This window comes from Triturus cristatus, chromosome 3_1, assembly GCF_964204655.1.
Source record: "Triturus cristatus chromosome 3_1, aTriCri1.1, whole genome shotgun sequence".
NCBI lineage: Eukaryota > Metazoa > Chordata > Amphibia > Caudata > Salamandridae > Triturus > Triturus cristatus.
This window is the reverse complement of record NC_140583.1, coordinates 317,375,010-317,388,096: the sequence shown is the minus strand read 5'-3', so window position 1 is coordinate 317,388,096 and position 13,087 is coordinate 317,375,010. Positions and strand designations below refer to the sequence as shown.

The window sequence follows — 13,087 nt, the reverse complement described above, 5'->3', positions numbered from 1 at the left end:
ACTGTGACATTTCCTATCGTATCTGCCGACCCTCTGCCCTATTCACATACTCTTCAGACCTGCACTTTCAGTCACCTACTGCTTACCTGCCCTATTCTCATACCTATTGCCCGCCACTTCAATTTTCCCTCGCCGGTACTCCTCTTTCTATCATTCCCAACCCCCTCCCTTCATCTATGCCCCGTCTCCCCACACTTTGCCTCCCTGAGACCTTTGAGGATTGCCTTATCCCCTCTCAGTCTCATTCTAGCTGCACCGTACAATCCCCCCTCCCCTCTCATGCTCTCACCCCCATCTCCTGCCTTGCTTTGACCCCTCTCCTTCTTCCCCCACTGTCACCATATACTCTTGTCTTTTCCCCCTCCTCACCTTCCCAAACTTCTCCATTCCAGTGTTTACTTCACCCATGTCCCCTAACCTCTCCACACACTGCCACTAGATACTCCTGCCCCTTCCCTTACCTCTCCTTCCCACTCCTGTCCCCGCAACAGGCCCCCTCTCAATCATACCTCTAGCCCCAAGACCCATCTCTCTCCAAACACGGTCCTAACTCATGGTCCATTCTTTACCCCCTGAATCAATCAAAAAATGCCAAGAAAAACTTTAAACACAAATTACTTATCCGAAACCCAGAAATACTTATCGTAGATAACTACATCAGCCTCACTTCCCCCATTAAAACCAACTACATATTTTACTCTAAACTTATCTCCAAATGGAAAAGCATCTTCCCACAGCATCTCCCTGTCACCTACTCTATTAAAATTCCCTATGGCTTCAAATTATCTACTACCCTCTCACCTGCCTTTCCTTGAAATTGACATCTCCATCTTTAAAACGGGCAACATCCTCATCCAAGCCGCTGAATCCCACCTCACCACTTTTGAACACCACTTCAGCACCTTAACCCTCAACCTTTACAAATTCGCTCCAAACCCTCCCCCCTCTCATCCCGACAACGCCCTACCGGCCTCTCCACTACATCTCACACCATCCTCCCCCCCTTTCCTCCCCCTCAGATTACACCACCCTCCACACACTTACCCCACTCCCCCTCCACTGATATCTCCCCTGTCAACATCACTCTTTTGCTGCCCTCCTTTTCTCCACTCGCCTCACTGACCGCTCCTTTTCCCTCTACTTCTTCTACTCATCCACGCTCCCAGTCCCCCACGCACTCCAACATCCCATCTTCCCCCTCCCCTACTACCCCGACTCCTTTCCCTCCGCCTCCCCTCCTTTCCCCCCCAACATGAATGCCTACCTCTCCTCACCTTACCCCCTTCCACTTATATTCCTCCTCCAGCCCCTTCATTTCCCCCTCTGAAAACCTGTTCTCACCCACAGAAATACTCGCCTTGCCCTACCCCTGAAAAGATCCCACTCCTTACCAGTCACTCGCTCCCAATTTCAGTTCACTCGCCCACCTATGGTCTCGTATCTCCTGCCCCGCCTCACACATCCTCTCGCACCCTCCAACCGTAGCTCTCCGCCTGCCCCCCCTGCGGACCTCTCACCAATTCCTATTAACAATCCCCCTCCCAAAGCTAATACTGAACTCCCCATCTTCTCCCTCCCTTCCGATTATGTCCCATTTCACTCTTATATCCCAATATCTACTCAACATAGAACGCATTATCTCCACACTCTCTAGAGATCTTTCTCTTCTTAGACTAGATTTCAATGCCCATAAGACCAAAACCCTCCCTTATAGGGACTACGCCCTCTTGAAGGGCAAAAATAACTCCCCTAACAACAGACCAGGAAGAACGACTCCTCTCTACTGCCGTTTGCATAGACCTCTCCGCACCTCCTGCCATCTCTCCCTGGCCGACCTCAACGACCTATGCAACTCCTACCCATCCAACTCTCCAATCTATAATCTTCCACCCCTATACTCCAACATCCCCATCATATTAGGGACTAACAGAATTCCCCTCTCTCCCGCCTCCCCCAGACCCCTGCCTCAACTAACCACCATCCACTCTTGCCCCCCTCCCAAATGTAACACCAATCCCCTCACATGCATGCTTGTCAATTGTCATTCTGCTGTCCAACACGCCACCGAAATTTCCGAAACTATCCTTAGTGAATCCATCGACATTGTGTTCCTAACGGAAACCTGGCTTAATGATCATTCTACGAGCATCCTAGACTCTCCCCTCCAGGATATTCTATTCTTAGAAAAGATAGAACTGACAGAATTGGCGGTGATTTAGCCATCATATTTAAAGACGAAATTCTGATTTCTCTTGTTAACAACTCCGAACACTCCACATTTGAATATCTTGAAGCTGAACTTAAAGTTCAAGGCTCCCTCCCAATTCACCTACATAATATCTACCACCCTCCTGGTGACCCTATACCCTTCGTCGATGAGCTATCCAACCTTCTAACACAACCCTCAATATCTAATGCTAAAAATCTCTTCCTTGGAGATCTGAGCCTCCATTGGATTGATACTGACGATCCCTCTATCACCCTCCTCACCAATCTCCTCGAGATCAATGACCTCGTACAACTATGTCAATTCCCGACTCACTCCAAAGGAGCCATTCCTGACGCTATCATCACTAATAAGGACCTGGCCATTTCATCTAATATTGTACCCATCGACTGGTCGGACCATCATCTTGTCCTGTTCACCAAAGCTGCCATGGCACCTCCCCTCCCCACCAAAATCATAAAACCTAGGAAACTGACCAGAAATCTAAACCTCATCCCCCCTACAGTACTCGAGCCCAAACTCTATGATCAACTTCTACTTATCCCTCCCTCACAAAACGCAAATGAGCTTACTGAGCACTTCAGTAAAGCAGTCACAGATACCCTTGACCACTGGCCCCGTTGAAACTAAGAAATCAAAGAACCATCCCATCCAAATCATGGTTTAACACAGAACTTAATAAAGAAAGACGTACACTTAGACTGACGGAAAGAACCTGGAGACAGCATCCCTCTCCTGCACATCTGGCCCTACTCAGACTAGCCAGATCATCCTACAAAAAACACATTTTTAACGAAAAATCATCCTTCTTCCGATCTCAACTCGATCGGGCAAAAAACAGACCCAGAGAACTGTTCAATATTGTTCGTAACCAAACTTCTTCCGCACCACATATACCATTGGCTTCGACTGCCAGATGTGAAGAAATTGCTAATTTCTTCTCGGATAAAATCGCGAAGATTGAGCACTCCTTCCTCCCCAATCTGATCCCTTCCACCGCCCAAATCACTCCAGACATCCCCTCTATAACACTCTCCCCATTCCCCGCACCCCCGGATCACAATACTCACACCTCTTCCCAGCTTACTCCTTCTCCCCACTCTCATCTTCTCTTACATACTTCTTCTATATTACCCGCCCATGATCTCTCCCCGCATTTACCCATTTCCATCCCTCTTGAAACCAATCACACTAACTCGCAACTCAAAAACAATGCCTCCTGGCATAATTTTCACCCAGTTTCTGAACAGGATGTCTTTAATATCATTTCTAAACTTAAACCTTCCTCCCACACCAAAGACCCCCTCCCCTCTAACCTAGTCCAAGACCTAAAACACATCATTACCCCACCCTGGGCTTCTATCATCAATACTTCCTTGGCCTCAGGTAGTGTCCCCTCCTCCCTTCAACTTGGACAAATCACCCCCCTTCTTAACAAGCATTGGCATAGCCAATAGGTCTCGCGTTTGGGACCTTATAAGTATTTTGTTATGCAACTGTTGCATGGCTAAACACTTATAAGGTCCCAAAGGCGAGACCTATTGGCTATGCCAATGCTTGTTTACTACTTGTCAGCCGACTGTCTACACAAGCAGCAATGTGCTGCTCAGACACATGGGGCAGTAAGGCAGTGTTTCGGGAGTTTGCACTGCCCTGTTGCACTTTGAGCCCTAGAGTAGCACTCAAGTCTCATTCTGAAACCCCAGCATGGAGGAGCGTAAGGATGCCAGGGCGAAAAACAGGAGGGGAGTGAGAGATGGACCAATGCAATACTAAATAAAATACTTTGTTGTTGATCTTTGATTTGTTTGTGGCTCTGATTTTCACGGGGCTGCGCCTTCTTTTATTCTTTGGTGTATGTGTGTGCTTGACAACATTTATGTATATACAATTCTAAACAAGCGTTGGCTGCTTTCGCAGCGATCGCCCGGGAGTGGTACGTGCATGTGTGTAGCAGGAAGTGGGATAAGAGAGGGGGGTAGGGCACGTCGCGCGATCAAAGGAAGCTCGCTTAACCCTTTATGGTCCAGTGACTAAGGCCAAATGGTGTGCACTTTCGCGGCCCATTTGATATTCTCAGTGGCCACGAGGCCTACTGAGAACATCAAAGCGGCCGCGAAAGTGATCACGTAGGCTGACAAATGGTGTGCGCGCCCGGCGCACATGCACTGTAGCTGGAGGCCAGAAAAAAGCACTAGTTTGCACTTCCAAAACCCTCTTACTAAAACTCTCGCCACAGCAGCGCTAAAGGTCAGGTCAGGTCACGGAGCATAATTGAAGCAGCTGTTTAAAGCAACGAAAATGGAAAGTTGCTTTTCTTTCTTATCCTCTTTTTTAACAGCTTGCTGTGACAAGCAGAATGAGTATGTTTATTTTTTGTACTCCTTATATAGCTAGAATCTTTCTGCATGTTTCTACAAATTCTGAGTTACTGCAGCTTTTGTTTTTTAAACTGACTTGTGTTAAACTGTTTCTAAAATCTGTTTGCAATAAATATCTGCACTAGAGGTTTTATTTTTATTCTTCATGTTTGCAAACATGCTTGCTCTTTCATATGAAAGATCTACACACCACATTTTTAAGTTCTTTATGGGAAAGGTGATGGTGTGGCCACGTATTATGCAGAATAAAGTGCCCCCAGCATACATGATAAGAATTTTGCAAGTCAGCTCAGAGTTACATAACCTTATAAAGGAACTCAGCCTTCGGTCTTGTTCTTCTATAAGGTTGTGGAACTACTCTGTGATGTGCAATATCCTTATAATATACAGCAGGGGGTACTTTCTCCCTTATATAATATATTCTAGATACTTTGACTCTTAAACCATACACACACACACACAAAAACACCCACACACATACATATACATCATCTCTACACTACATCACATACTACATGCTCACAGTACCTTAAATGTCACACTGTTATATTCACATATTTGTACCACTCGGATGGAATAAATTAACATTGTGTATTTATACGTGTATTATAGTGTTCTTTGTTCTCTGTCATTGTCCTCCCTGTATTGTTGGAAGATTGGAACGTTGATAGCGGGGAGCGGTGAGGGCAGAATAATGATGATTGGTATGGAGGCAATTGAGGGAATCTGACGAATAAACTCAAGTGTCTTACTTACCTCCGTTTTTCTGGCGTTACTACATGGAAAAGTAGCGATGAAGACATGACAAACCTGCGTCCTGTATCATCAATTGTCAGAAACAGAGTGTTGTAGTCGAGCTGGCGAAGAAGTTGATTTATGCCGCTGATTGCCAGAGTTCCCTCAGAAATAACCAGGTTCATGAGACAAATTGACAATAAATGTTGTTATAAGCTTTCTTAAAGGAAAATGTATAAAATAGTACATACAATTTCTAGTTTGCCAATCTAATTTGACCTAACCAAATGTGGGAACACCAGGCACCAGGGTTTTAGATCTCCCCCTTTAGGGTAAAATGTGAACAAGACCGAGATTGATTGATTAATTGAGAAACTCACCTAATCCCAGAATTGCACAACGTGAAATCGGGAAACTTGGGCCAATCCCAGCTTTCCCACTTGTCCAAATTGTGTGCTCCTAGAGAAGTGACGTACTTCACTCTACCTCCTTGTCCTTTATTATCACATTTCAGAATACTTTGACATACTTCAGTTCAAAATGTGCACTAATAAAAAATCTATCTTTGAGATATTGTTCAAGACTATAATGTTGCTTCATCTATGACACCGTAGGAGACATAAGGTGCACGTGATTGTCTCTCCATGTTTTACTAGCCTCTTCTTGAGGGGGCTGGGGGGTGGGTCATGGTTGTGTACTTGGAAATATCCATGTAGTGGCTGTATCGCTCAACATGAAACCAAGAAATCAGTCATCAATCCCGGCTTCCTTCCTTGACCAAACTGTGTCATCCTAGGCAATTGCCTTTTTTGACTAAACCTCTTTGCCATTCATTATTACATTCTGCAATCCTAGGCAATTGCCTTATTTCACTGTCCGTCTTTGTCCTTTATCATCACATCAAATCAAATGTGATGATAAAAGATATAGAGGCACAGTGAAATACATCAGTTGTTTAGGATCAAGCGGTTAAGCCGTAATTGACAGAGCACCTTGGAATTGAAACAAACCTCTCCAGCAGTTTTTAATAAACCACAATGTTGGCCCATCTCTGATCACAACCCAGGCCCAAGGTGAATATGATAAACCATGTGTCTCTTGTTCTTCACTGCCATGTCATCCAGCCAGGGGGTTAAGGGCAAAAATGACTCATGTTTAGAAGCTATCACTTCTAATAAATGCCACTCATTGTAGTACACAATCTAATGCCCTTAATTGAATCGCTTTTGCATGTGAAATAATACAGTATTTCTTTAACATGCAATAGCATTTTACTTTAATGCACTAAATTGTTATACTGCGAGTGGTAGTAGTGTAATAATTTAATGCACATAAATGAAATGCTTCGGCCTTTTAAAGAAATACTATATTTCATTATTGAAAGTCGGTGCCCCTTTAAATACTACTCTGGCGGTTAGCACATGCACCTCTTACGGTTGTATAACAATCGCTGACATATTGACACCTTTTGGGGGTCAACACCTTGAACAGTACCTGTGCTTTATGATTATGAGACAACCTACAGCACACCTGCCTCAGACCTCTTAAGCTACTGGCTCCATCTCCCCATCAAGTACCTGCCAGAATCTGACATCAAACGTGAGCCTGCAGGCCAGATGTGCACCTTTTGCAGCAATCTGTTCATGAGCGATGCAAGGTGGACTCTTGGGGGAACAGCCTGGCAAAAGTGCTTACCTGTGGGCAGGACACAGGGTGCATGGCTAAGGACTCGGTGCTCAGACCGGGTCAGGTGATGGTCACTTCAGACCTAGAGTTGACTCATGGTGAATGGAGACACTTCGTCAGGTAACAACAGCTTGTTAAATCAAGTACTGAAATCACCAAAGTTGGTGAGATTAGTTTAGGAAGTAAGGAGTTGTGGAACACAGTCCGAGAAAGCATATTTAAGTGTGGGGGATAAGTCGACAGGGCAGTAAATAATGTTAAAATGCAGTCGCTTCAGCATTGAAAACAAGCATTGGCCGCGCAGCAGTAAAAGTAACGCTACGCGGCCATAAAAGCGAAAGTCATCGCGATCGCTCTGAAAGCGAAAGTGATCGCGATGACACGCTAAAGCACAGTTTTCAAAGTGCTGCTGGTGGCCGGCTGCGCGCGTGCACGATTGCCTGAACGCAAGCGCTAGGCCAGCCAGCAGCACTTTCTAAACTCACATAGAAAATGTCTCTCCGAGCCAGCGCATGCGCTGGGCTCAGCGAGACCTAAAAACACTATGACTGACCCCAATAACCCTAACAATCTCCGCCCCATCTCTAACCTCCCCCTGCTTTCCAAAGCCCTTGAAAAACTTGTCCTACTCCAATTAGACAAACACGCTGATGAATTCAACTTACTTGACCCCCTACAATCTGGCGTCAGGAAAGGCTGCAGCACTGAAACTGCTATGCTCAACATTGTCGACGACATACACCACTCCCTTGACAAAGGTGAGACCTGCCTACTAATCCACCTTGATCTCTCAACTGCATTTGATACGGTCAACCATGCGGCTCTACTTAATGTTCTCAGAGATCGTTTCGGCCTTAATGGCACGGCTCATAAATGGGTCGTCTCTTACCTCCAACACCGATCACAGCAAATTAAAATTCCCAACTGCCTACTCCGGTCTCCCTTGGAGTTCCTCAAGGATCTATCCTCTCTCCCTCTCTCTTTAACCTGTTTACGGAACCCCTCACCCTCATACTTAAACAAGCTGGGATCAACTACCACCTCTATGCCAATGATTCCCAAATCTACCATAAGATCAAATCCCACGCAGATATCCTACACCTCAACAACACCCTCATCAAGATTCAATGCTGGTTCCAATTAAATCATCTCAAACTTAACCCCCAAAAAACTGAAATCATTCTCTTCTCCCCTAAAACCACCCTCCTCCCCATTCAATCCCGGATCTCTGACCTCAGTGCATTTAACTGCTCCCTATCCCTTGCCAACTCAGTAAAATCCTTGGGTATCTCCCTTGATACTAAACTAAACCTCAATGTTCACATCAAAAACTCTGCTAAAGGAGCCCTCTTTACCCTACGTCATCTAAAGAAGATTAAACCCTTCATCCCCAATGAAGATTTTAAACTATTTGTCCAATCCCTTGTCCTTTAGCGCATTGATTACAGTAACGCCATCCTAACCGGAATTCCCAATATCCACCTTGCACCGCTTAAATCTGTGTTCAACCTTGCATCAAGGCTCATCTCCGACTGCAAACGTTTTGACCACATCTCCCCTGCCCTCAAAACCCTTAAATGGCTCCCCATTGAAGGCAGGTCCGCCTACCAAACTGCTTGCATCACACATAAAGCCCTCAACCAAAATACCCCGACATACCTCACCAACAAAATTCACAAAGAGGGCAACACAAGACCCCTAAGAAGCTCTAACGCTCTCCTCCTAGTCCCTCCCTTACAAAAAAAGAAATCCACTTAGCCTCGCTCCTTTTCCGGAAACACCCCAATCATATGGAATGCCCTCCCAAAAGACCTATGTTGTAACCCCTCTTACTCCAGCTTAGAGAAATAACTCAAATTACACTTCCTCTATAAATATTGGGGTGACTAACCTGCACCCTGTTCCAAATTCCCCTCCCCTCCCCCCCATCCCCTGAGAGAGATAGAGGAGGAGGGTAAAAGGGAAATCAGAGTCAGTAGGATGCAGATCCTACTGACTCTGATTTCCCTTTTACCCTCCTCCTCTATCTCTCTCCGTTCTCTTTCTGTCCTGTCCCTTCCCTCCTAAATATTCCCTCTTGCCTCTCCCCTCCCTGTTGACTGTTCATCCTCTCACCCCCAGCTGTTCACCTGCCCTTACTCCCTTTTTCACGTCACCACTCTAAAACATGATCTCCTGTATCTTGATATCACTGATGTATATTGCCCTAGCTCTCTCTTTTGGTGTTCTGTAATGTTTGTTGACTTAAGTAGTTCCTAGTTTTTTTATTAACATGTTATTTGGTTACTGTTGATTTATTGTTCCATAATATGACCTCTTTCCCACCCTTGTAAAGCGCTCTGATACCTCTAGGTCCAGCCAGCGCTATATCAAACTTCTAAGTAATAATAATAACTACACCCAGTCATGTTACTCAGGCTGTAGGCACCGAATAGTTAGGGAAGGAAGATGCCAACTTTCTAAAAAACGGATGATATGGTTCACTTTGGCATTTCTCTTCCACAAGCAGTGCGGCAGCTTGGTGCACGAATTAAGACACTTTTTGGCAGTAACTTTCTAAAAGTGGCATTTTAAAAATTGTGACTGTACCATTAAAGAGGAGTTTTAATTACAATTTCTTAGACAACAAACATGAAAGGTTTACATGTTCCCTATCAAAAGTTAGCACTTATCAAATGCAATAAGTTAACCCAATGTTATCCTATGAGAAAGTTAGACCTTGTAGTGGTGAAAAACAAATGTAAGAATTTTTCACTACCAGGACATGTAAAACCTAAAAGTACATGTCCAACTCTTTAAATACACAGCACCCTGCTCTGCGGGCTGTCTAAGGCCTACCCTAAGGGTTATTTATATGTATTAAAAAGGAAGATTTAGGCCTGAAAAAAGGTTTATTTTTCCAGGTCAAAATGGCAGTTTAAATTACATGCATAGGTCTGTAATGGCATGCCTGAGACATGATTAAAAGGCTACTTAAGTGCGTGGCACAATGACTGCTGCAGACCCACTAGTAGCATTGAATTTACAGGCCATGAGTGCAAGTAGTACTACTTTACTAGGGACTTATAAGTAAATTAAAAGTGCCTATTGGGTGTATGCCAATTTTACAATGTTTAAAGGGAAGAGCACACACACTTTAGCACTGGTTAGCAATGGTAAAGTTCACAGTGTCTAAGGTCAACAAAAACGAGATCAACAAAAAATGGAAGCGTAAGGCAAAATGTTTAGGGTAAGACCACTCTAAGTCTACAGGTCTAACACAGAGTTAAATTACAGCTATGTTAGGAATTAAAACCGAAAAACACAGGTTTGCAAGTTATAGTTAGGTCTGCAATCCATAAGTCGCGTAAAAGCAATGCCAAATATAACTCAAACACCAAATGCGATGCTTTTGACTTCTGAATTTGTATATCAATAAGTAACTCCCAAAAGCACAACATCAGTGAATAACAACAGATATTCAAACCAATGATATCATATTCATAGTTGTCTCCTTGAAGGTGTTAAAACTAATATTATACGTAATCTGACCTTAAGAGATCATTTATGAAATTTGTAATTGCCTCTGTTACATAAATGGTAAACACTGGATTTAGTGTATTAGTTATGGTTTGCATTTTGTAACCATATGTTAAGGAAGTTACCTTACCTTTAACCATGTCTTTGTTCCATGTTTCCCTATTCCATTGGAAGGCGTGACTCTCACTGAGTGTAAGCTTTCTGGATGGAGATCCAATGTTGTCCCTTCTCTTAACTGTCAAGAAAGCAATCTATTGCTGTGCAGTGCTTCATTAAGAGAACCTTTAGACTGAGTAATGGGTTTTAACCCTGTGTTTTTTCTAAATTTCACGTAGACCTTTCCTTGAATTTTAACAGCTGTTAACTTCAGCAGCGACTGGGAAACAGGCGTGGTCAATGTGAATACCACCTATAAATCATTCAGCAACATCGTCATGAATGTCGACATCGGGCTGCGGGTTGGACTGAAAGGGCTCAACATCACTTTAACAGGTGAGATCTTGTACAAATGTATCCGCAATGGTGAAGAGACCCTTACTCTCTTGGCCTAATGGTCCAAATACACAGCAGTCCTGGTGCCATGCTTTTACTGATCAGATCCCTAGTATTTTTCTTTTCGAGTCTGCTGAAAGTGGTCAGATTAGCTGTGCTTTAGAACAAATAGGTCTTGTCACAGACACAGCAGGAGCAATTACAGTGCGAGTGTATACACCACTCGCATGTAGTTCTGAGGTACTATCTACTAGAAGTAAATGGATAGTTTGATTTTCCTTTACCCTCATAACTTGATGTTCTTGCATAAAACATCTAGAAGAAACCAAAAAGTAGACTGAATTTGATTTAAACTTGCAAATTAAAAATGTGTAAACTCCATTTCTTTTTTTTTTTTTTTTTTTTTTTTTTGTTATTTATTGTTTTACCATTTTAGCACATATAATACATTTTGTTATCATACATTTCATCAAGTTCATTAAGTTCTTAGGCAGCAAAAAACACAAAAATATACATTAATGCTTCAATTATCAATAAAACAAATTAGCCACCATTATATTTATAACATATAATATAGTAAATTTCAACTAATTAGCATTGGCTATAACCTGTCTTCCACCTAATTATAGGTTCCCATATTTTTAGCCCAAGCAGTCTTTTTCTCTTTCCCTTTCTTTCATATATAGGTTTTTCTAAATTATATATTGCCAAGAGGTTAGCCAACCATATATGCCAGTCTGGGGGGTTCTTATCCAGCCAAGCCCTAGCTATCATAAGTCTATAAATTGCCATAGCCATAAACATAAATTCCCTCTGCGGTGTATCAGCATCTGGGTTGATCCCCAATAATATCCACAATGGCGTAAGTGTAATTTGTATGCCTAGAGATCTAATTATAAACGCCTCTATGTCTCTTATTACAGCATACAGTTGGGGACAAGACGCAAACATATGTACAATATCTGCACCTACCAGGTTGCAACGAGAACACCGAGTTCCTGCAGTACCCCCCCATTTGAGGATCCTGGCAGGCGTAAAATATAGACAGTATAAAGTCTTATAATGTTGCGATTGCAAAGGGGCTGAACAAAGAATTGTGCGACCCAGATCGAGTGAATCCTGGAACCAGTGCTCTTCACCATTGAGGGTCACAGCCCACTTCTTACTAAACTTCTCAATGTCGTCTGATTTCCTCTTAATAAGACTTGCATATAAACTACTAATTGTGCAGTCCCCCAGCATCTTAATATTCTCTAATATTTCATTCTTTGCAAATCCTGCTGGTCCTCCTTCTTTGTTCTTCAAAAAACTTCTTACTTGGAGATATTTAAAGAAGTCTTGTCTATCAATACCAAACTTCTTTAATAGATCTGTGAACTGCAACACTCCGTCAGAATCAAAAATATCCCCTATCTGAGTAATTCCCTTGTCTGCCCAGCCCGCCATTGTCCTATCAGCAAATATTGGAGCAGGGAAAGACTTATTCCTATATAACTTAGTATATCTGTTGTATCTTCCCAACCCAGCATTCTTTAGGAAGGCTATCCACACTTTGACAGCCGCACAGACAGTCTTGAACCTCGTTCTTGTATAATACCCATAATCGATACAGTTCAAGAAACAATTTCCCAACTCATCCCCTAGTACAGTGGCATAAAATTTGGTGGAATTTAAGGTCGATGTTGAATCAGTTCCACTCCCTCCTATCAACCCCTGCATATATTGTAATGTTGCCGCCCAATAATATAACCTGAAATCCGGTGCACCCCAGCCACGCCTTTCCCTAGGGAGAGAAATAAACCTATATGCCCTCCGTGTCTTGCCTTGGGCCCAGATGAATCTATTTAATGTTGCCTCCAGCATATTGAAACAAATACTTTCAAAAGATAAAGGAATAGTCCTAAAAAAATACAAGAATCTAGGTAAAATTAGCATTTTAATGACGTTCGTACAGCCAACCAGGGATAGGTGTAAATTGTTCAGCCTCTCCAAATCTTTTTTTTACCTTGCTTAAGAGTGGGGTCATGTTTCCCTCTACCAACTTGTC

At 43.2% G+C, this 13,087-nt stretch overlaps 1 protein-coding gene across 2 annotated transcripts in view; it reads left to right on the top strand.

The window, feature by feature from the left end:
- The window catches only part of LOC146860185 (dual oxidase maturation factor 1-like), a 465,978-nt gene that overhangs the window by 411,270 nt on the left and 41,621 nt on the right, over positions 1-13,087 (top strand). For both annotated transcript variants that reach the window (XM_085644025.1, XM_085644026.1), the window contains one exon: positions 10,906-11,040. In XM_085644025.1, coding sequence (XP_085500151.1) covers positions 10,906-11,040 — 135 coding nt within the window. The remainder of the gene's footprint in view (positions 1-10,905; positions 11,041-13,087) is intronic.